The sequence below is a fragment of the Dendrobium catenatum genome, unplaced genomic scaffold (assembly GCF_001605985.2).
Source record: "Dendrobium catenatum unplaced genomic scaffold, ASM160598v2 fragScaff_scaffold_718, whole genome shotgun sequence".
Taxonomy (NCBI): domain Eukaryota; kingdom Viridiplantae; phylum Streptophyta; class Magnoliopsida; order Asparagales; family Orchidaceae; genus Dendrobium; species Dendrobium catenatum.
The window spans coordinates 552,459-578,802 of NW_021319180.1; the positions used below are offsets into that span (position 1 = coordinate 552,459).

Consider the following 26,344-nt stretch of genomic DNA (forward strand, 5'->3'; position numbering starts at 1 on the left):
CGTTTGACTTTCAGTTCCCACCTCGTTAAATCGAGTATCTAGGCAGGGTCGTGACAATCATTATGTCCAGAACATCGAAATCATATAGAAAAGGCTATAATATTGCTCATGCCATCAAAGGTGATCATCATCGATAGACTACAAACAAAATATTGCGCAGCGTTACCAGAACACCGCCCATTAGCAAAGCGGACTTTGTCATTGTGTCCATAACGTTGAAATCATATAGAGGGCTGTAATATGAACTCCCTAACTGATCTCTCTGCCTTGCCGCAACTAGTCAACTAAATCCCTGCCTAATCCCTCAAAACAATAGCTATCCGTCTCCTTATCCTGCTGCCAAAAAATCTCACTCCGAGCAACTCCAGCACACTCCAAGCTGCTCTCCAACAGCCTGCCTATATTCACGTGAACACTTCATTGCCTCCTCCACCTTTTAGTCCCGCTTAGCATACTTGTAGTAATCAAAACCATCAGCATCCAACTCATCTGTTCAGCCCAAACATCCCACAAACTCTACTACCTTCTCTCAACTCACCAATCTTCTTCCTACCACACCACCAACAACTACCTAAACTCCCAAGCCAACAGCTGCCTTCTCCACCAACAACAGCCATCTCTCATACAACCCTCAAACAGCCCACAACTTCAATCATCCAACATGCACCTCCAACTAAACCCAATAGCCTACTAACACCTCTTCTAATCACTCCAAAATCAACCCACCTACAACCCACTACAAAGTCATCTCCAGCCAAGTTCTCCCCACTTCATAAATCAATATCAACCCATCTTCTTCAACCCAAAAAACCCACCTATAATTCCCTCACAACACCTTACATTTCCCTAAGATCCACTTGCCTAAACTAGCAGACCTGCTCGCTCAACTCAACCAAAACCAGTTATAGCAGAACTATAACAGCCCACTTCCTCAAAGCCCATCACCAAACAACCACTTGCTGTTAGCAAGACTTCAAGCACCTACACTTTCAACCCACAAATCTAACCCAAAACAGCACACTACCAGCTTTCACACCCATAAATCCAACCCAAACAGTCCACTACCAGCCAACCTTCATATCTAAATCCAACCCAAGCAAGATTCCATCTCCTCTAACACATGAACAGCACTTAAATCCAACTCCAACAACCACCCATCTCTCCTTTTTTTCCCTCCAACAGAGAGTTTGCTCTCTTGAGAGTTTGAGTGTGATTTGATCCTCCGTGCATCCTACATTGTCTCTGTCATCGTTACTTCACTCTCACTAATGTATAAATGTCGCTAAAACTTAAAATTCTCCAAATCCTATTTTCGGCGCTTGTAGCGCGCCAAGGGACCACCTATACAACATTTTCTTAGCATGGTGGAAGGGAACCCAATGTGATGCTTGTGGCAAGAAGGATGAGCCTTGTGCAAACTTTTCTTATAATGACGAGGTAAAACCTAAATACTCGCGTACGAGATTCTATGCCTGCAGGGAAAAATTGCAAATTTTCACATAGGTACCCCTAAATATCCATGCACGTCTTTCTTGGCTTGGTGGGATTGAAGACCACGGTCGAGGTGTCGCCTGACACTGACCATGCACGTCTTTGTTGAAGTTTTGCTAAGACTCTCAAAAATTCACTTAAGGAGGGAGATGTCAGGAGACTGCTGAAATTTAGTCTGAATAATGATTGAACTTAGAAATTTAAAAAAAACTAATATGCACAATAAATGATGCAACGAAATCCAAACTTGAATGAACTAACAAAGAACCAAACTTTCCAGCAATTAGGGGAGTTGATTTCAACAGGACTATAGGGAACTAGACTTGTATGAAAACCTGAAATAAAATTGTAATTTACAAAAGAACATGAAAACCAAACATGAATAAGCAAGCAAAGGACATGTGGTTTTCAACGTGACTCACTCGCAAGCAATGAAATTGAAGGGAATGTATAATTTGGTTGCAAACAGATATGCAAAGTCCTTAAACAATACTATAAATCGCCTACGAATGATAACAGTTGAAGTGTAATATTTACATTAGCCATAAAAGCAAATATAGTAATCCCTTGCAAGAAAATATCAACAAGAAACATTACTAAGTTCATTATGCATGCTACAAAGCACCTTCAAGGATAATAAAGAATTTGCAATACCAACAATCATTTATAAATGGAAGTAATAGACCTGTGATGAACATAACAATTCACCAATGATCATATATAAGGAATGCAACACATCCATGAGCAAAGGAAAAGGTTATCATGGAAATAACCTGTCACAATCAAGAGCAGTTAGATAACAGACAAGTGCACAAGTCCGCTTGTGAGCGACGACAGTGGATAAATTGTGAATATAATAGTCTTCCTACGGCCGATGTCAGCTAGCTTGCAGATACATGCAACAATCCCTACTAAAACGGAAAGACATGAGAGAGAATGCAGCAACTTACCAACCATCATGAATAGAGAAATTGGTGGTGAATGCAGCTCACTCGGCAATCAGCACTAGTTTTGCAGGTAAATATACACATTTGCTCGCAAACAATAACATTGGAAGTCTCCTTACCGACACACTCAAGAAGACAGCGACGAATGCAATAGCACGTTCATGAACAAAACATCGGATGCACGCAACAACTTGATAGCAAACATGCAAGAAGAAATTAGTGATGAGAATGCAATTCAATTATAGTCAATATTGACATGCAAGTGAACACACTAAATCCGCCTACAAATAATAATACCCTCTACAAAGTCAATTGGGAAGCAAACACATCAAATAATGAGGGTCAACATACGATGAACCTAACGGATTCCTAGCAAACATGAATAATGAAATTATAATGGGCAAAGCCCATTTTTTGCAAATAGAGACAACAAACTTGTAATGCATGTAAACACTCTCAAGCAATGATGACAATGAATGAGCTATGAATGTAGTAGTATTCTTATGTTTAACATCAGCCAGCTTGTTTAACATTAGTCGGCTTGCAAATAGATACACTAGTTCGTCTACAAGTAATGACAATGGATAAACTATGAATGTAACTCTTTCCCTGCAAATAAGTTAAGAGAACTGCAATGCATGTGACACACTACCTTTAAGCCTTATAATACAAATGAGCTCCTATTAGCCGTTGTAGAAGACTCGTCATCTACAAACAAATATAGAAAAATTGTAGTATATGCAAATACCTATGGGTAGCATTAGAAGATCTGCATTCAATGCAGCTTGCTCATAGGTAACACTGTCCACAAATTAGTGATGAATGCATGCAATAGCGAGCAACTTTTGAATATCCGCTGACGACGCACTACCTACAAACCAATTCAACAAAACTTGCATGGCACGACAGCCCATCTGTAAGAAGCAACGAGTAATCCAAAGTGCAGCGCTACGACTCACCTGTAAGAAAAAGAAGAGAGTTTGTAGTAAAGATTGCAGATTGTTGATAGACAGAAACAGGAAACTGCTAATGCCAGGTCGACGTGCCGAATATATTAGCTCATTTATAAATAAAAGGTGGAGGACTCCTGATGCATCATATAGTGCATTTGCAGATAGAGATACTCCTATGAGCTAAATTCGGAGAAAATAATATGTATAAGATGAAATGAGCTAAACAACGTCACCGGATCTACGACATTCATACAAGAGGACAGAAAGCATTCACGAGCCCCTTAAGGAAACTCGTGTATCTTCGAAATGATGATCACTTGCATAAATAAGCAAATTCAAATACTGTAAAAACATCTAATGCATTGAAATGTGCACTGATGCATTTACATCATGCTTATACACGTTGCAAAATACAAAACACATCATGCAAGTATATTATCCAACATATAAAAGACACCATGTAGTGGCAGCGTGCTATGCTGACTTGTAAATACATCATGCACTACATGAAAGTGTCGAATCGTCATGCAAATGTATTATGCATGAAAACAGGCAATGTATTGATTCCTTATACATACATATCATACAAATACACTATATAATATATTAATGTAGTAGGCCACTATACTACATATCAGCATATCGTGCAAGATGCAAATACATCATACACTATATTCGTGCATTAAGCTATTACACAGCATATCAACATATCATGAAAGCACAATTAAGCATTATGCAAATGCAAAATGTCAACATATATATATATATATATATATATATATATATATATATACAAGTACATAAGTGAGCTTGACAGCATGCAGATGAATATATGAGCGTATATGTGAACACATTTATGTCATATATACCCCTTGTGTTGCATGCAAATAGGCACCATACAAGTGCATAATATAAAATACATGCAAAAGTGAATACCCACATGGCCTAACAAGCATGATGTATGTGCAGACGTGACGTCTAAGGATACTGCGTGGGTAAAGAAATAAACTTCAGTTCAAGACCGATCCTCTCTAGGCACAGAGTTGACAAGGCTTGAATCGTCGAACAAATACACGGTCATAGTGCCGATTTAAGTATTTTTTTCTATACGATCATATTAGGCCTTCAAGGTTTATTACAAGAAATATTTACTAACAAAAGCATGAAGCCGAAGATAAACCTGATCCTCTATTGAGAAATAGATAGAGTTGACATAGCTTGAATCGTCGAACGAATATACGTTCGTAGTGTCGACCAACGTATTTGTTTTATACGTTCATATTAGATCTTCAAGGTTTATTACAATAAAGATTCATTAATAAAGGCACGAAGCTGACGACAGACCCGATACTCTATCTGCAAGTAGTATAAAGAGTAGACAAGGTCCAACCAATAAAGCAAGAATACCCATAATAACCCCGATGATGGCCGTGTTGAAAGAAAACCTCAACAGGAGGGGGCCCCAAACTTTTAAAATACCCCCATACTCATAAAATATAAACGTTTATAGTGATAATAAAGTCACCCTAATGATGGCCGCATTAAAATCTAATCTCAACCAGAGGGGTCATACTTTTAAATTCCCTCAAATCTTAAAATCAATCATTAAAGAGCTCCAATTTCAATGAAAGTTCAAAACTCAAAAAATCACAAAAAATAAGATATTTAAGATGAAATAAATCACTTAAACGTTTAAAGCAAAATATCCATCCATCCTCCGCAATAATTTGTCGATGTGGACAAATTTAAAAATCACTTCAGCTCATGAAGAGCAAATATCTAGTCGATAATATCACTAAGATTCATTCTCAAACCATCTTATACCAGTAAGAATGTGGCATGTGTCATCTAACATGTTGTTTCGCTGTCAAATGACACAACAGGTAAACTGTTATGACCGATGCCATCTGACCTGGTGGTTTTGCCGCCAAATAATACTACTATTACGGACATGGCCAGAGCCTATATGTTCCCCAACGACTCTAAATTTTTTAGTAATGAATCAATAGGATATAATTGATAGGGCACAAAGCCCTTTGTTAGCTAAAGTGGGCTCAAATATGTCTCCCTTAGGCAAAAATTCACCCCAAGTCTACAAGGTACCCTTGGATGAAGCAACCCATGGCTGTCGATAAGGATCCTTCGATCAGGTAGGGTCGACTACCTCCTCTGACTAAGTAGACTAGGGACCATGATGACCTGAAATGACGGAACCGTGGGATCTTGATCGGGTCTATCATCATTTCCCCCACCATCCGCTTTAAGTGCGCGGTGATATAAATTTCAATTTTAAATATCAAAATATGTTGCTACTATATGCTTGATACTATGTATTTGTTTGATGACTAGCCTTAATAAAAAGTTCTCGTTATCGGAAGGAATAATTAGCTATAAAGGTTTTCACCTATAGGAAACCTGAACTTAGATCATAAAGTTCTCATAAAATGAGGGTGAAATCTTTGGATAATGTCTTATCTAAAACTCAATATGCCTTTTGAAAATTTGTCTCTGAACTTACTCATTAAAACTCTCCTCGACGATCCGAAAAGAGAGATAGGTCAGCACGAATTTTTGGAGCCCACATTTCCCAACAGTGATAAGTTTGGAATGAAAAAGAACTACACACACCCAACCCTTATTATAGGTATTTAGCCTCATCAGAAGCTACAAAATATGGACTAGGAATTTCAGGTTGATTACTACTAGTGTTTAACACACATAAAACAATATGACCATATAATAGCCCAAAACTAGCAATTCTATACACTTTGCAATTTCACTTGAATATAACACAAGTAGTATTCCATTGAATACTCTAACTAGTCATTTCATGATGTAACCGAAACCTTCCCACAAATTTAAAAGTTTCAGCAAAGAAATGGTATTTTACCTGCGTTTCAGGATCTTCCAGTTTAGTAAGAACTTCATTAATAGCATTATGGCAGAGTGTGCAGGGATCATCAGGCTTTCTTAGATGAATAACTGACATCTCCTTACACAAGTTAACCTTTTCACAGAGGAGTTTTGGCTGCCATTTGGCAATCTCCACAAAGAAAAGAGGTGCATAATAGTCCATCAACAAATTACACTGCCAAAAAATAAAAAAATTTAAGATATAAAAATATAAGGTATCATATAGGAAACTCACGCATGAAACAAATTATGCTCGTCTACAACAGGAAATAACCTGTGGTTCAAAAGAAAGCAGGTGGGAACATGCTTGATGAAGGTTGCCGATTATCTCAGTTTGCGTCTCATTTTTGCCAAGAAATAATATAGCTTTTGTGGTGAACTCCAGACAGTTTTGGCAAATCTGGCCATTTGTTGCAGTTACTGCATTTGGAAATAAAACTATTGACACATTTTCAAAAAAATAAAAATTCGGCATCAGCATTACTAGTACGTTAAAAAAACAATTCCATAGAAAGTAAGATAGATGGTAGTGAAGAGCTCTACCGGCAGACAACGCGAACATCATCAATACAAGTGATATGAGCACGAATCTCGAGGCGTATTCAAGTTGGAAAGTTTCAAAATCAAATTTGGGATCATTTGAATTCCAATTTCAGCAAATTTATTGTCAAACTGAACGTCTCAAAGATACAAAACCAATGAAACCAAAACATGTCCAACCCAAACCCAAATGGGTCCAAATCGGGGGCCCGAACCACATTTGGAAGGATCAAAGCATTATTTTGTGACAAAATGATATCCAAATATGGCATACTTATAATCAAATCGAGCAGCTCGGCTAGACAAATCCAATGAGCCCAAGATCAGTCAATTTCAACATCGTTAAGGCACTTAAACAGTTGAAAAACTCTCTATGATCGGGGGAAACAATACGAGCCATCCGATGGAGCACTCCGAACCTACATCGGCTCTTCTCTATATTTACAGGATGTGACACTCATAAAAATCTATAAATAGACCCCCACTCTCTACATGAAGGGGACCTCTGGGCTAGAGATTGGAGAGAGCTCTAAGGCTTCAAGAGCTCCAGCACCACCGCCAAAGAACCGCCATCGACTGTCGTCAGACCACCGCTCGGCCGTCGATTATCCTCGAACTTTCGCCCGACCGCCGCCAAAATCAGCCCGACCTTCGTCGGACAACCACCTGGTGGCTGACTGCCGCCGAACTTCAGCCCGACCATCGTCGGACCACCACCCGGCGGATGACCGCCGTCGAATGTGCACCAGAACGCCGATGGCCGCCACTTCCACCCAGCCACCAATCACTGGCGAACTGCAGAACAACCATCGTCGAACACCACCAGGCAGCAGTCGGCTGCCGAACTTCCACACAGATGTCGACCACCGCCAAACTTCCACCCAGCCACCAATTGCCTCCGGACTTCAGCCCAACCGTCGTCGAACCACTCCCCAATTGCCGAGCGCCGTCGGACTTCCACCCAGCCGCCGACCATCGCCGGATTTCAACCCGATGCGGGATTTCTACCCTCACAGAACTTCCACCAGTCGTCGGACTTTCGTCAGACTTCTACTAGATGCTAAACTTCTGCCTATCATTGGATTTTTATCGAACGTCGAACCTCTGACCATCGTCACCAGACTACGGTCTTTCCAACCTCCGTTGCTCACCGACTACGGTCCTTCCAACCTCCGTAGCCCGCCGACTAAGGTCCTTTTGACCTCCTCCGCCGACTATGGTCCTTCCGACCACCGTCACTAGACTACGGTCTTTCCGACCTCCGTCATCTGCCAACTACAGTCCTTCCAACCTCCGTCGCCCGCCGACTACAGCCCTTCTGACCTCATTAAATGACTACAGTCCTTCTGACCTTCATTGCCAGACAATGGTCTTTCCAACCTTCGTCGCCAGACTACAGTCTTTCTGACCTTCGTCGCCCACCGACTATGGTCCCGCTGACCAAACAAACATTTCAATACTAATTCTTCCAATTCACCCCATGTAATATGATGTACATTATCCACATCAACCCAAGGCTTCCCCAAGGAAGGGTCTCATTTGTAATCAACTGCAAATAATAGTTGATTCACTCTAATTTAGTCAGGCCCCATGGTATTTTCCCATTTTTAGGGGTTTTCACATAAAAATTCTGATCTCTTATGAACACTACACAATCTCGTTTATCTGCTTGTGTGCTAGATCTTCGTACAAAGCTAAGACATTAAATTTTATATTTATCTACCGCCGCAAATATTCCAAAACACAACAACAAGAATAACATGCACGTGATGACTATTAGGGGTTTGTAATGAATTATTTGGGGTAATAAATATAATGAATAGATTAATACATTGTTTTGCGTCATTTTGTTTATAAGTTGAGTATTAGATTTTAATAGATTTTTTGGAAGACTATAGTATCGTTGTATTCCTATAAATAATCCTTTATTGGGTGAATGAAAGAAGGTAATCCAGCAAACTGATATTGTTGTTTATCCCACGATTAGCAATAAGATCACATCAATACTGCTATTGTTGAGCCTCGCCGCCATCAAGTGCTCAGTCACCATCCCCCCTTTGGCATTGCACCTAGAGCCACACTTCCTGCCATCCCACTCTTCACCTCTTCTTCATTTCTATCCCTCCACCTTAGCGCCCTTAATAAAAAAAATAATAATGATGAAACTCTGTCGTATCACCAACTAACAAAATGTAGTTGTAGGCCCGCTTTAGCCGCCTCTATCCATCACAAGAACGTGCAACCACACACCCTAGTCTCAGATCCAACCTCATAGCTCATGACATCTGACATATAGCCTCATCCTAGATCCTCTTGCCTCCATATAAATCCTATCATCTCCAACTCTAGATCTCACAATCGCCAAAACCTACCACAAGATCTCATCTCAGACTATGTCATAACTCGTCCACTCAGATATCATCTAGACATGTTTACACGAACAACATCTCCATTAGGACTTGGAAACTCACATGCCTGTTGTTGACCAAGAATCACCTCCACATTCAACCTGACACATTTACCATTTTTTCCAGTTTTTTTGCTTTTCCACTTGGCTCGAACTTAAGGGCATAGTAAATGTGAAGGAGTGGATAATATTTGGAATTTATAATTATATTATATGGGTTAATAAATATAATGGGCAAATTAATAAGTGTGTGTGAGGTATTTAACTCACGAGGAGCTTATAAGTAGTAAACTTTAATAGATTGTTTATGATTCTAGGGTGTCTTTGTATTACTAGAAATAATTTTCTATTAAGAGCACTAGGGCATACATGAAAAAGTGAGTTGAGTCTCCCCTAATATGAGTTGATTTATTTTGCTCCCCCACCAATTTATAGAGTTAATGTTGAACTAGAATCATCATTTATCCTTTGCCGAACAAAGGGATTGCATCAATCGCATTAGGAAGTGTAGCATAAATGAATAAATTTCCATTAAATAATTTTAAAAAAAATCATGTATGAGAAAAGAAAGAACTGAATTATTTTAAATTATATATATATGCAAGTAATACTTTTTTCTTTAATTTGCAAAGCAAAACGATACTTTTACTAACCAGAGCATTCGTGAGTTGTATATTATACATATATTAGGTTCATATAATAGTTATTTAATTAACCAAACTTAAACCATATAATATAATAACGTTTCAACAAATTTAATGAAAATCTCAATAACAATAACATTCATCCATTTAAAAGAAAAAAAAAGGAGAATTAGATATATAAATGATATTAATAATGAACTGATATAATAATATTTAAAAATTAAGAATATAATCGTGAAACGGAGTCACTAGCTAGAGATCGAAAAGCCAATGCAACATGAAATGAGATAGAGTGTAAAGATGAGACATCAAAAAATATTCTCAATAGAAGCTTATGAGCAAGAAATTACTAGTGCCACCAATAAAATCTAGCAAAAAAGTATAAGAGAACATCACTATCAAACATAATATTGAAGATGTCTGACTTTTAGACTTCCCATGTGAATTTAAACATGCACGATATAATTATCAAGCATAATATTGAAAATCTTCACATGGCATGCATTCATGTGATGATATCCTTTTAAGTGGTGAAAAATTCACATGGCACCTTTAGAAACATCAAATAACAAGAACTCTGAGCAGTAGAGTATAAGAGTGATGCGAAAACTTAGATGCCTTCTATATATATGCATGTGAATGCATACGCAGCCAATGCAATGAAAACATAAAGCTTGTTGTGTAGTTGAGCACGTGTGAAGAGTGGGCTAGAAGGTGCATGTAAAGTTTTGTTGAGATCAAGTTACAAATATGCGTAATGTGAGCGAGACTACGACACGAAAAGGTGTTGGGCTTGGTAGTGCATGCATTAGACTGCTACACATGAGGGAGAGCAAAAGAGGCATAAAGTGAATGCAATTAGAAGAACAGCGAAACAAGTAAATTGATGGAAGCAAAACAGAACAGTAGAAGCAATAAACAAGAACAGAGAAATGGAAGAAGAAATTAAAACTCAACTAAAATTCTGTTCTCAATAAACTTGACGTCCCAAAGAACTAAAAACACAGAGAACCCTCACACACTTTCACGGGATAATCAAAAGCAAAGAGCAGCCACACATTGTTTTCTTTCTTCACGGGATTCTTATACAAAAGCAACAAAAAAAAAAACGGTTTTTAAAACCGTCTAATAAAACAAATAAAATAAAACCAAAATAAAACTAAGGCAAGCATCGCATCGTTTGGTTTGATGATATCCAACAATCTCCCCCTCAAACCAAGACTTTTTTCATCCCGAGCATCTTCAATAGCTTCACAAATCTCGGTGTCGGCAAAGCTTTAGTGAACAAATCAGCAACCTGATCCTCTGTACTGCAGTGCTCCATGCTAATCTGACCCATCTTTACTGCATCTCTGATAAAATGATAACGAACATCAATGTGCTTACTCCTGCCATGTTGTACTGGATTTTTGGCCAACATCAAAAAATATTCTCAATAGAAGCTTATGAGCAAGAAATTACTAGTGCCACCAATAAAATCTAGCAAAAAAGTATAAGAGAACATCACTATCAAACATAATATTGAAGATGTCTGACTTTTAGACTTCCCATGTGAATTTAAACATGCACGATATAATTATCAAGCATAATATTGAAAATCTTCACATGGCATGCATTCATGTGATGATATCCTTTTAAGTGGTGAAAAATTCACATGGCACCTTTAGAAACATCAAATAACAAGAACTCTGAGCAGTAGAGTATAAGAGTGATGCGAAAACTTAGATGCCTTCTATATATATGCATGTGAATGCATACGCAGCCAATGCAATGAAAACATAAAGCTTGTTGTGTAGTTGAGCACGTGTGAAGAGTGGGCTAGATGGTGCATGCAAAGTTTTGTTGAGATCAAGTTACAAATATGCGTAATGTGAGCGAGACTACGACACGAAAAGGTGTTGGGCTTGGTAGTGCATGCATTAGACTGCTACACATGAGGGAGAGCAAAAGAGGCATAAAGTGAATGCAATTAGAAGAACAGCGAAACAAGTAAATGAGATAACTAGCAGTGATGCAACATGACGAAGTGGCAATTTGTGCTGAGTAAAGGAATTGGGGCAGCCAAATGAGAGGCATCTATGAGAAAGTGTAGCGTGGGATCATGCAATAATCTTTTATGCTCTGAAGTGGGAAGGCAAGTGACAAGCGAATGGGATGGCAATGATCGCAAATGAACAAGAAATTAAGAAGAAAAAGACAACATGTCATGTGATTGGACATGAGATAGATGCGTGATATCATGAATGAGATGGTTTCAATCGGATTTGCTACCAAATGATAACGCACTAGGGTATCAAGGAGAAGAAGGTATGTGATAGAATATAATTTTTTATGCTCTAACAGAAATGTCGATAAAAAGTTATAAAAGCATAATCATATCTAGGAGTTTTATTTTATTTCAAATTTTAAATGATAAGTATTTTGAACATGCCTATGATAATGAAATTCGTGATATATTAATTTGGTTCCCAACAAATTTTATGGTTTGGCATAACATCAGGGTGGTTTGGCTAGCAAATGGTTCAAGCATTACATGTGTTGGTTCATCGTGTCAATCAATCATTGAGTTGCATTTATGTTCTCTAGAAATTGACAAATAAGTGTTGTTTTATTTTTTGGCTTCTTAAGATGGGCTTCTGATATGAACATCTCGTGTTTTTGGTATTAGTTCTTGGGAATTCTTGTATACAGATTGTTTGGTTGTTTGGGCTCTTAAGATGTGTTTTTAGAGTTTTTCAAGTGTTATAAATCCATCAAGTATAAATATGGCATTTCAGTAGTTTGAATTATAAATACAGCCGGTTCCCTGTGGTTCACGACTTTTTTTTTTTTTAATGTCCTTTACACATGACTTGGGCATGAATGAAATTTCTGATAATCTAAATATTCCAACTAATTCTTCTAACTTTTCCTGAGCTTCCACGCAGTTTCAATTTGGAGGTTCTGATTAGTGTAGCATCTATATGAACAACTCAATCGTTTTTTGTTTTTTAACTCAGAATCAAATGAGTTATTAATTGAACAAGTTCTAATTTTATGCCAATCTTGTCTATTGATTTAGGATGGAGAAAACTATGAATAAATTACCATGAGGAATGTAAAGGGAGAGCTTTTGGTTCAATAAAATTTTAATTTTCAATTTTCAATTTTCAATCTTTACCAATTGTATGTGTGACCCTTTAAATGTGGTACAAGTGCGACTTCCAAACTCCCGGGAAGTTCTCTCCAATTAACATGAGGTTTGATTTTTTTTCAAACATGTGGATTCTTTCCTTTATCTTTTTCCTCTAAATATTTCTTTAATAGTTTTGTTAGAGTTCTAGAGTTTGGTTAAAATTGATTCAATTGATATTTTAATAGTCAACAATATCAAGCCTTTGCCCCACTATGTGGGGTCAGCTACATAAATCCTTTTACTCCATTGTGTCCTATTAAAAGTCAATTGATCGCTAATTTTTCATGATTCAAATTTCTCGATGGTTTATTCAAGTTTAATCAATCATTGCATTATCATTTTAGTTCTAATTCTCATATTTCTTAATTTGCACCTAAATAAAGTAATTCCATTTTATAAGAGGAATCATAAATTTTTTGTGTGATCTACCGAAATTACATCATCCTATACTTGCATTAAAAAGCTTAAATTCTAAATCGGCCTACGTTATGAAGAGTAATCCAAAATCCAATAATATATAGAGAGAGGATAGGTGATGCCTTTGACTTCAATCTATTCAACAATGTTCCAAATGCAAAATCCAATAATATATAGAGAGTGGAAAGGTGATGCCATTGACTTCAATCTATTCAACAATGATCCAAATGCAAACAAAAATGCCTTATTTAAAGGATGTTTTAAAAAGATAAGATCATGCATTTTGAAATCAAATCTAATCCTAAATCATTCAAAATCAAAACCTGCATTATCCAAAAGGATGATTCATCCTAATAAAATAAGAAAATCTAGTTTCTTGTGCTGCAGCATCCTTTGACGGCATTCCAAATTAAATTATGGTGGGTTTTTATTAAATTTTGAATGATACTTCCTGATTAGAAATTTTTTAAACTCTGAAATCCATATTGGTTGCTGGAACAATAATCTTAAGATTAGATGCTCTTTATGTTCAGGATTATTACCTACTTAGCTGATGATAAGTTTATTGACCTTTGATTTGAGTAGTTGGACGGTGACACTCCTTTGTTTCAAAATATTCTTGTAATATAGATTTAACTAAATAATACCTTTTACAACTAAGTCCTAATATAACTTTCTTAATTATAATAGTGGGCTTCCGTCAAAAAATTTCTCTATTATTGGTATTTTGAAAGTCTTACAAAAATCATATGATTGATTATGCATAATAAATTGTTCACTAAGTATAATTTTACTAATTCAAATTGGTCTCACGATATTAATTGTTTTGTTTGCAATGATAACGAAAAATCTGTTGTACATCTATTTGTTTGGATTTTTTTTTTTTTTTTTTGCTTTTCTGCCAATAAAGTTTGAGCTTTTTCTTAAACAATAAAAATTATTTATTCCAAATTTGATTATGATGACTGGCACGCTGAGATGAATAACTTGTTCCGTTCTGGGAAACATCTGCAAAGAAAGAAATGGTATAGTTTTTCAATTAAAAATTGTTCAATTGTCACCGAGAAGTCAGAAGGTCACGCATCTTGAAGTGATACAATGAAGATGAAACAAGAATTGCTTGTACAAAATTAATAAATTGTGAACTTGGCGTAGTTAAACATAAACAAATGCATTGTCAAGATAGATCTTTAGAAAATTAGCAATAGGAGACTTGCAAAATTACATCAACAAATAAATAAGTAGAGCAAATGGCGCGTTAACAAAATTCACAGTTTAAGATCTAGATCATTCACCTCGGGATCCCTCACTTACACTCTTGATATCGCTCGGCTTAGCGGGGGAAGATTGCAAACAAGCTTAGGGATGCCACTAGTAGACACGTGATGCCAAGGGGGCTAGTCGTCGAGGAAGGAGCCAGCGGTGGAGGAGGCAAGGATCGTCCGACGAGGAACCACGATGTACTTGGTCGTTGAAGTTCGATAGTCTTGGAGAGGCAGTGAATGATATGGTTGATGTAGCTTTCTACCATGCCGTCGTACTCCCAATCCGGCTGATAGAATGGAGAGAGTAGGATGTCGATCTCGCCTTGTGCGTTGTAAGCAAAGCCGTGGTCGATCTCAGGATCGGCCATACATGATCATGGAAGGATCGTGGCGTAGTGGTGGTGTTATGGTGGAGGAGCCGTCGCCTAGGAGAGGCGGCCAAGAGGAGAGGAGGGGAAGATGGGGATTCTCGGATAGGAGGTGGAGAGGGGAGGGGCGGCTAGGTTTATGTTGGATTAGGAGGATCAATAGAAATCTGAAATTAATTTTCAGATTAAGTGAAATTGGAGGGAAGACATTGACTTTGGATTCAAATTCAAATTGAAAGAAATAAAGTGGAAGAGAGGAATTGTGGGAGATAATTAGGGAGTCTTAACTGAGACCAATTAATGAAAATTGGAGAGAGAAAAGCATGGGGAAGGGGGTCGGCCATGTAGAAAAGGGAGAGAGGGAGCTTTAAGTTAAGTATGTGAGCCCCAAAGGATTTAATATGGATTTAATCAAATCTGAATTTAATCTCAGATTTAATTAAATTGGGGGTTTCCTTTCTTAGATTTAAGCAATAGGAAAGTATTTGAAAATCCAATCAATTGATTGAATTCTCATTAAGATGATTTCCTAATTACCAAATTCTTATTTTGGAAAGTAAGTAATGGGTTTTGAAATTTGAATTTCAAATTTATGAATCCAAGGGAGGGGTCGGCGGCTAGGCGTGTGGAGAGGGGAGGATGGGGGAGGGAGGCCGGCGGTTGGGTGGGTGGTGGCAGGCGGCTTGGGCGGCCCAAGGAGGCCGGCGGCAAGGGGAGGGGCTCGATTTAGGGAAAAAAAAAAGGTTTGAGGGTGGTGAGGCCGGCGGGTGGGAGGTTTAGGAGAGGGAATTAGATGCAAGGGAAGAAAAAGAGATTGAAGGACCGCGAACCTTGCAATCCACCAAAGGTTGACGGGTATTGATTTCACCCTCCTTGGGTCTCTCCTCTCAAGAAATCACTAAAAGATCAATCAAAGAAAACTAAAATTTCATTTCATAATTCATCCTCTATTACAATGCAAGAGGCCTCCCATAAATAGGCCAAAATGGAAGAAAACCAGAAAGACACAAATGCCCTCGAGGCTACAATAGCAACTCAATACCCACAAGGGTAAACTAGGAAAAATAGAAAATGCAAGAACAAATAAAATACAAGATATATCAAAAGTGAAGACTCTGGATTGTAGCCGTCAATCTCCGACTCCGTGTCGAAATCTGATGTCCTCAGCACATCTCCTCTATGTTGATGATGTGCTTATATTTGCTCAAGCAACAATAAATTTAGCAAGATTATTGAAGGCAATTGTTGTGAACTTTTGTGGATGGACGGGACAAGGGCAAATATCAACAAATCTCAAATCATATTTGGTAAAGCTGTGAAACGATCCATTAAAAATAAAGTTGCTAGAAGATTGGGCTTTAAAGTTGTAAAGGAAATGCAATATTTTGGAATTAAAATCAGTTTGAAGAGATTGGGGATGGTAGATTTCCAAGAGATGTTAAATCATGTATTGGAAGGCTTAATGCTTGGGGGAATAAGCTTTTGTCTATGGCAGGGAGAATTACTCTTGCTAAATCTTCTTTGTTATCATTACCAAATTTTTTGATAACACACTCTTTGGTGCCCAAGAGACTATTGCATGAGTTGGATAAAGTTTGTAGGGATTTCATTTGGCACAAACCAAATGAGAAAAAAGGAATGCATTATGTAGCTTGGGAGGATATATGTAAACCGAGAAGTGTTGGAGGATTGGGAGTACATTCGGCTGGTCTTAGAGTTGGCCCACTAAGAGGAAGGTTGGCGTGGAATTTCATCCAAAATCCAAATTCCTTACTTCATAGGAATATGATAGCAAAGTATGGTGATAACATTTTGAAGGGAGAATGCAAGAAAGGTGCTTCAAGTGCATGGCAAATTATAGTAGATGATGGTAAACATCTTAAACCCATTGTTAAATGGAAAGTGGGGAATGGTAATAGAATCAGTATTGTGAATAACATTTGGCTTCTTAATAAATGCTTTAATATGTGGCCAACCTTTGCTAACTTTGGGGGACTGGAGGGGGTGATGCTTCACTAATTCATATCCAGTGATGGTAGATGTAATGTGCTAGAGCTTCAAAGATATTTCCATATTGAACTCATTAAGTTGATTTTGCAGATCCCTGTTATTTCAACCATGGATGATGATCAAGTTGAACCTATGTTCCAGCATTCGGGTAGATCCATCTCTACTATGGCGTATGAAGAAGTGATGAATGGTAGAGTCAAAGAGGACGATTGTGGATATTATAATGGCTAATAAATTTGAAACTCAATCCAAGAGTGGAATTGTTTGGTGGAGGTTAAGTAAGCAAGCTATTCCAATAAATCAATTCCTTAAATATAGAAGACTCTGTTATGCTGACTCATGTGCTAGAGGGTGCAAAGAAGTAGAAAGTTATGCTCACACTGTGGTTCACTGTAGATATATCACTGATACTATTCTAAATCTTAGAGATTGGGGCTTTAGTATTCCAATTTTTCAGTCTTTGGAAAGCTATTTGGAAGAACTTAGAAGGCTCTCATCTCGGTATTCTAACATAGTAAAGATGTATTGTGCAACGGTTTTCTTATCCTGGAAAAATCATAATGAAGTGAAGCATGGTAAGCCTGCTCTTTCAAGTTCGGTGGTTGCAGCCAATGTCCTGTTTATAGCTATGATACAATCAAATCCAACGCAAGATAACTGGGGTGTTAATCTCCTTAGGGAGTTCCACAATGCTTGGCACCCTCCACCGCTAGATTGGATTAAAATTAATGTGGATGCTTCGGTTTTGAGTTCTAATCTAGCTGGAATTGGAGGAGTTTTTAGAGACCATAAAGAAAGACTTCTTCTTGCATTTGGGAAGAAAAAAATTCATTGTGATGTGGCACAACTCGAGGTGGAGGCGGTGTTAGCAATAAGGGAGTTTATTCAAAGTTGGATGATGGATAGCAAAGGTGTGATTATTTAAGGTGATAACCTCAACATTAACAATTTCATACAAGATTCAATGAATAAGTCAAAATGGCAGCTGGAAAATTTTGGTGGCAAAGGACCAATTTTTTCTAAATGATTTCAATAAGGACATTTTTCATCATTTTAATAGAGATTGTAACAAAGTAGCGGATTTATGTGCTACTTTGGCTTTAGAAAATAGTTTTTTGTTTGATAGTTTTTTTTTTTTTTTTTCAGCATTCTTTCTTTGCTTGGTTTGTTAAAGAAGGAATGTGATCCTTTTATTGCTTGTAATTAGTTTCTTTATCTAATGCAACTTGAAACTTTCAAAAAATAAATTAAAAATGGTTCTCATTTTATTTGCTACCAATTTGCTCGACAATTTTAGTTTTAGTCAGAATTTGTTTGGTGAAAGCAAGCAAAAGCATGAAAGTAGAACCGTCAGGTCAAGCATCCTAAACCCATTATGGCATTATCCTTCTTGTACCTATTGTGACCTTTTAAATACAATAAAAGCATAGGACCCAAATAATAATAGCTCTGAAAACTTTTCCTGGTTAGATTATATTGACATACATGATCAAGAAGATAACAGTGATCGATCAAATTGAGCCTTTAATTAGAATAGATCCTGGACCCTTGCAAGCTCTATTATTTATGATCTTTCTATTTGATATTCTTTTATCACTTCCATGCTCTGATTTTTCAAAAGATGATCAAACTAAATTCCAAGTTAACCGTACCTACTAGAGAAAAACAAAAGGCATTAATCTTGTAATCGAATGTCTAACATCAAAACCTAATTCCATAACAATTAATGTTCTGAAAATTCTATTAAAATTGCACCAGGACATAGCACCTTAATGTGCAATTTAACTTTGAAACCACCCTCCAATGCACCAAATAAAATTTACAATTTTCACTGGCAATTTCAATGACGAATGAGTAATATAAACATGAAAGTTACTTTCAAACATAAGGCAATCTCCATTGATCGAATATAATTCTCTTGAACAATGAAGTAAAGGAAAAATGACATTAAAAGACAAAATCTAACATTATTACAACTTACCTTTCGGATCCATAAATTCAAAATTCTTGGATTCAACGTGGTTGCAACCAATGATCATGATTCCAAGAAAAATAAGGGCAGCTTTGGAACCCATAATCTCTGCCATAAAACCAACAATTAACTAGCTTGTCATTTTGGTTAAGCTACCATAGTACATTTCACCGTTATTGCAATGAGAAAATTTGAGAAAAGAATGAGTCAACGTGTTTCCCTAAAGAAGGCATGCTAAAAAGGTCATAAATCCTATTTGAGTATTACAAAGTTTCTGATCATTAATAATTCATATAAATAAACCAGTAAAAAAAAGGTGTAAAGTACGTTAAGATAAAGGTCTCTTTTGTTCTTGACATCACATGCACCCTTTCTTACACATCTTTAAGGGAAGAAATTCTTCCAAAATAAAAATAATCATCATCAGCAGCTTTATTCCAACTATTTGGGATCAATTTAATGAATTATCATTTTTCAATCATTCCTATTGAAAATTAGTACGGTAAACCTATTTTTTGCAAGACAATTTGAACTTCTAACTATGTTGTGTTAGGTCTATACATTTTCCTTCATAATTCTTTACAATAAGTTTATCTACCAGTCTAATTAGTGCACTTTCAACCTTTCGTTATGAACATCTAAATTAAGCCTATTTTCACCTACCTTATCTTCAATAGATGATGTTTCTCTAATATAATCAATACTTAATTCATTCTTTCTTGCTTTTGCAAAACATCTTTCTTACCATTTTAGCTTCCATTATGCTCAACTTTTTAACTATCCAACACTTGGATCCATACAACATAATTCATTTAATTTTAGTTTTATAACTGATTTTATTTTAGTTCTATAAAATTTCATTTTAAAGTCTTCATTCTATCATCATATCACAGAGTACTCAAGAGATGCTTCTCCATTTAACCATCAAGCCTCTACTTAAGATACTTTATCATCATCCACATCCACATTTTTCTATATGATAAATTCAAAATACTTAAATCCATCATACCGAGATATTACTTTATCACCTAATAACATTGGCTAATAGTTAAGAATATCGTGCTAATTAAAATAGCATATCATATACTAAACCTTTAATATACTAGTCCTAGTCCTCGAGATAAAATCATACCTCCCCTTCTAAAGGTACAAGGCAATGAACCGGGCCACCCAATGGATGGTAAATTATAATCCCTTTGCCTTCTAAACATCTTCCCATCCTAAGAATTTTTTTACTTATTTTAACAGATGTCTCAAAAAGTATGCCATCTATAATAAGGATACACCAAAATACCTCAATTTGAATATCCTTTATAAAACCTCAATTTGATTATCCTTTATAAACATCTCCATAACCAATACATAAATATGGACTTAAAAATTATCCTTAATGTAATATTACCATAAAGAAAACTCTTATAGATAACTCAACAACTACTTTTTAGGCTGACTACTAGTCAGTATTCTATCATAAATATGAATAAATATCTTTAATAATTTTAACGTACCATTGACATGCCTTTCTTCCTTAATGTATTATAAATGAATTTTTGTGATACTCAAGTATATGTATTTTAAAAATTAATAAAACTAATAAAAAAAAAACAAAAAAATCATTTCTCTTCCATTTATTAACTTTCTTCTAACTTCATTGTACAACTCATAAGTTTGGTTCACTTATAATTACCATAATCTTGAACATCTTCTTTTCTCTTAAACATTGGTGTCAAAATACTTTTTCTCAATCATTTGGTAAACTCATGATCTTCAATTTTTCATAAAAAAGAATTTTTAAACAAGTTACTGCAATAACCAACATAAATCTTCAAATCTCAATAAATATGTTATTTGAACAGAAGTTTTACCATCATGCATATTCCTTAGAGCCAACTCCACTTACCAATATATAATACACATCATCATTTTGTTTATTACACTAATCTAAAGTGTTTTCTACCTTAAAACTCCTATTAATCATTTTCCAAAGTATTTTAATCTTTCCTTGATGTTTTTATATAATTAAGCTTTTAATATTTAGCTTAATATATGTATAAACTCAAAGTCTCTAGAGCTCTTATCTCTTGCCTCAACTATTTATTTATATCCTTTTCTCCTTCATAGTGCCAATCTTACTGTATAAATCATTAAGTGTAGTTTTTTTTTCTTTACTTATTCTCATCTTTAAAAAACTTCTAGCATTTTATAGTCAGTATATGCAGCAATAGTTGTCATTCTTTAAAAGAACATTTATGTTCCTTGATAAATTTTGGTATCTCCTCACTCCACAAATAAATCTCATTACCAATACACCATTTATTTCTAGACTCTCTTATAACTTTATGATAACTTTTTTAATGGAGTAATAATCTTATCCAATGTTAGATATGCCTCGACTATAGAAATATTCTCCTCTAAGGTGTCATCTAACATGAAGGTAAATGTGTGCATTGCAACTCTCGTCAAATCTACCCACATCAATTCTCCTCTAAAGGTGTCAAAAATAAACTCCTCTAAATCTAATGTTACCCTCAAAATATTGGGGAATTTCCTCCCTATTTTCTCACACATGCATTGTTTGTTCCATGGGAGGAGTTTTCTTCAATCTTTCTGCCTAAGAGGTGAAATGAATCTATAGAACCTAAGTCAGAAAGAGTTGAGACCAGTTGTTAAAGTATGACTATATAGGCACACACTAAGCCAAGTGTTAGACCGGTCCAACTGGCCCAGCCCCTTGGGCCGGTTCAATTCGTTTACAGCAGGAGGGGGCCAGCGGCATCTAGGAGAGAAGAAGGGGTGGGGTCCACTTGATATTCAAATTCAATTTTGGCAATTAGGTCCTTTTGTATTAATTTTGAATTTCATGCATTAAGGGGGAAAAGCTAGGGTTAGAGTTATGTGAAATTTTCTGAAACTTCTCTTGGGTTTTCTTTTGTGGCTAGGGCTCTAGATTGTTTTCTAGAGATTGGGAGAGTGAGATCCTCCTCTCGAATAGAGGATCTATTGTATCTTCGCTGTTTTTCTTGCATCTATCATTAAAATCAACTATTAGGGTGTGATTTCTCCCTCGTTTCTCTCTGTTTTCTCTGTTTTCTCTGTTTTTCCACTGTTGGTGGTTGTTTTCCTGCTGTAAACAGCTGTTTTATTGTTGTTTTTCTACTGATTTATATATGCCTCCTCTCCCTCTGACATCCCCAAAATTTCTAGATGACGAGTTATCATCAAATTCTTTTTTGTTCAAGAATTGATCTTTTTTTTTTCTAATGGGCATCTTAAGGAGGCACCAAATAATGATGTTAAACTTGGACAACCTAGAAAGTTTTGTCAAAATTAACTTTAAGATAATTCGAAGGGTCAAGGCCAACAAGAAGAGATTGAGAGAGATAACACGAGAAAGTGTGAGAGAGTATGACAGTGAATAAGAGCAACACACTTAATGGAGAAATCTTATACTAGTATTTTAATTAGTTGAATGGTTATATTCATAGCACTTGCCTATAGGTGTTTTGTTGCTACTCATAGATCTCTTTATGGCTACAAAACAAGATAAATGACAATAAAAAGCCCTCTCTAAAATATTATAAGAGGCATTTGTGTAGGTTTTTGAGTTTCACAATAAGAAAATGCCTTTCGCTCACAAGGGCTTTGGATGCTTCTCCCCATAGCCTCTTTCAGTGCTACACCTCTTTGCTGGTTAAAAAATGAAAAAAAAAGTAGGAGGCAAACTTGTTCGTTGCCCATTATAGACGTGCCAAGAAGAGGTAGTCATGTGGCACAAACTGAATCACTAGGACGAAGAATTGGTTGTTGACAACTATAGTTGTTAGGAAGGACTGATTGTTACAGTTGTTCTCTAAAGATGCATCCTTAGACATGACATATGTCAACTACTAGTTGACTTATCGATATTGCCCAGGTAAAATGGTCTGTCGGAATAGTCAATAGGTTACAAGCAAGACAATTGCTGCATAGTAAGAAGTGGCTAAAAGATAAATAGACAGTCTGCCAAAAGTAACCTAAGCTATGTTGCTCAGCATTGGATAGTCCATCAGTCCCCTTGATATCATCTCTTCATCTTCCTAGGTTCTAACCACAAAATCCTTGGCTACTATTTTTTGTGCTCTTTAAGACTTCAATGTCAGGATGCATCAATATCCAACCTCCTCGGACAAGTTTTGTAGGACCAAAACTAGCTGCAACTCATCTAATGAATGTGATCCCAAGATTGACATGTGGGTAAACCAAGATGGCGTCAATGCGCCTTGAAAAATGGGCCAAATTTACAACTCAAATCTATCCTTTCAATCTCATTTGTTATGCTAAATTTGATTGCAAGTGACTACTCATGTCTATCATGATGCCTAGTCATAAGAATATATAGTCCTTTATGATAGCTATATCACTTAGGTTCCTGTACAATTACTTGATCAAAATTCCATAATTACAATTATACAATTAACAACACAAAAAATCACTCTTCTAATTTTTTATCAAAATATACAAGCACAGCAACTAGAATCATCGTTAATATAAAATTTTTCATAAATTCCCCACGGTAATTTAAAGTACAGTTTTATGCCTTCAGTCAGCAATCATGACAAAAACTTCAGGGTTCTTTTTGTGTTTTTTGTGCACTTACCTTAAGTATGAAGCATGAAGTTCAATAAACAGCGCATGTGATCAAATCAAAGTGAATGAAATTGAATAAAATTCTTGCAACCACCGGCAGTCCCGGATAATGACACAATTCAGCACTTTGACTCAAGTTCTTTTTTTTCAGACAACAAAATAATATCTCAAATATTTTATTGATAATAAATGCAGTTAACTAAGACCAGCTTAAGCTAGTTAAACTAAATAGGGTTGAAAATGGACTATAAACTGTGACTTCTACCATGAAATCAGTGAGCATACCACTTGGACTAAGCCCTTCTGTAGCAGTTGCTTTATAAACAAGGCATAAGTTTAATAATAAACGGAGCATGCGAACTGACCAAGGGCGGAACTCCTGTACTGCTATCGTGGGCCAATAGCCGCCCCCCACACCCCCCCCCCCAAATAGCCCCCCCCCCCCCCCCCCCCCCCAACCCAAAACAAAATTAGAACTATCGTTATAATAAGGGTTAATTGGTAATTTTCCCATCCTATATCTTAACTTTGCCCCCATCCAATCTTTTTTCACTCTATTTTCCCCTTCGAAAATCGAAAAGCTCGTTTGGCCTCACACTATTATAATGAATCACAACTTCACAAGCCCTAATTTCTTTTTCTCTCCCTTGTCCATTCCGCCTACAATGCTCGACTCGTCCACTCTAGTCTCCAGTGCTTGAATTCTACTATGAGGATGAAGCTCGACCGTCAGAGCTAGCGCCGCTCGACCACTCCAATAACTCCGCTTTGGTATGCCTGCTTAGCTCAAGTATGCCTGCTCCGGCTCAGCTCTTTTTGGTTCAAATGAATCTGTTTTTCTTGTATATTTGATAGTCTAGAAAGAAAAACAAATTTGATAGAATTCGGATGACTGTAGATGAAAAGTTGCTAACACTTTTTATTTTCAACTCCATTCTCTCCACTTTGTACAGGTAAAGTGTATTTTTGTTTGCTTCCAAACACATAGGTTAAGTTTTTAAGTAGTAAGTCACAATTGCACTTCATTATTTTAATGTTAAAAGGAGGTAAGCTAAGTTATGGAATTAGCCTATTCTACATTTGAGACGGGGGGCATGAGTTCATTTTTTTTTAAATACATGATTCCATTCACTATAATAGTCAATAGTTTAACATTTGTGTTGTTTTAATTGTCTTGATTCATCATCAATGCTCACTTTCACTTATATCTCACAATAAAATAAATGATCAATAGAAAATTTGAAATAGCTACATTCAATATCTTTAATTTGATCAAAAAATATATATATTTTGATTCGAGATCGAGTCAAAGCAAACTCGAGCATTCAGTTATTTTTCATTTTTTTACTCGTTAATCATGCCTCGAAGAATCCAACTCCCTCCAAATACATGTATATACAAATCAATATTCATAGAGGCACATAACATACATTTGTAAATATAATAATGAAATGATTTTGATGTGATTTTTTTTATTAACGGGTTATATTCCTTGGTTTTAAATTTCTTTCTAAGATATAATAAATGGAACGTTATTTAAAGAGGAAAGAACGTGCGGAGATTGATATTAATAATCTCCCAGTTGATCACCTACAATTTAGAATTATGATGCAAATGCTATAGATAAAATTCAAAGAGCGTATCTATTGAAAGGACCCCTTCAACCACAAATTTGAATTTTGTCTTATAAATTTTTTTATTTTTTTATAAGTTTGACCCTCTATAAGAACTAAGGCTAGTTCCGCCCCAAATCAGACTACAGAAATTTAAATGAAAACTAATAAAATTCTGCTGTCCAATCGTTAGGCTTGCGTATTTGCAGCTACTGAATTTACATTTCCAACAATTCCTGTAATTTAGAACAGTTTTGCTTGCAACAGCTCATACTAATTCCACGCAGAAAAGTACAAACAGCAGAGCATTCAGCAGGTGAAATCTAAACTATATAGAAAATATAATACACCACAACCAAAACGCCATAAATTGACAGAAAATCCCCAAAGTCCAAACCGCGAAGCAATTAATCGAAATCCACGGTTCATAAAAGAACTAGCGAAAGAGAAGAGAGCATTAGAAGAAGATAAAATCGAAAAAGAAAGTTGCAGCAATTACCCAGTTATTGTTTTAGGTCAAGGAGGAGAGAAGGACCACAGAAGAGCCAAGAAACAAACCTGATTTTGCTCACAGCTCTGGCCTGGGCTCCGTCCCCTGGACGCCTGAGACCACGGATCCCTCGTTAAATATGTGCGTCAAATTCATTTTTTAGATTAGCGATAATTTTTTCTTCTCATAAGTTAGCTATCACGATATTTTCCAATAAATCTTTAAATATTAATTATAAATCTTATCAGAAATGGGTGTTCCCTATGGAGTTGCGTACTAAACCGGCACGACTAGCTAACCTCTAACTAACCTCATGTATTCTGCATGGTAGGAAAAATAAATAAATATTATAATTATTATAAATTCAAATTCATTATATGGGTTATTATGATAAGATTTATAAATTAGTTATTATGATAAGATGATAAATTATTTATATTTATAATGAATTAAAAATAAATTATTTAATTAATTAAAAAAGTATTATTTCAATTGTACATTTAATGCATTTGG

The 26,344-nt window shown here is 36.1% G+C and overlaps 1 protein-coding gene across 6 annotated transcripts in view; it reads right to left on the bottom strand.

Moving 5' to 3' along the window:
* The window catches only part of LOC110107362 (proactivator polypeptide-like 1), a 37,107-nt gene extending 11,055 nt beyond the window's left edge, over nucleotides 1-26,052 (bottom strand). Inside the window, exons 1-5 of one of the 6 annotated variants that reach the window (XR_003701263.1) lie at nucleotides 25,900-26,052; nucleotides 19,112-19,210; nucleotides 6,579-6,742; nucleotides 6,282-6,482; nucleotides 3,187-3,397 (exon numbers count right to left, since the gene is read on the bottom strand). Coding sequence is in view for 5 of the 6 variants with exons in the window: in XM_028696228.1 (XP_028552061.1) it covers nucleotides 6,282-6,482; nucleotides 6,579-6,742; nucleotides 19,112-19,205 (459 nt within the window). In the remaining variant the exon portion in view is untranslated. Of the gene's footprint in view, nucleotides 1-3,186; nucleotides 3,398-6,281; nucleotides 6,483-6,578; nucleotides 6,743-19,111; nucleotides 19,211-25,840; nucleotides 25,871-25,899 lie in introns of those variants that run through there. The other 5 variants (XM_028696228.1, XM_028696231.1, XM_028696230.1 and 2 more) reach the window with 5 other exon arrangements.
* Nucleotides 26,053-26,344: the final 292 nt, after the last annotated feature.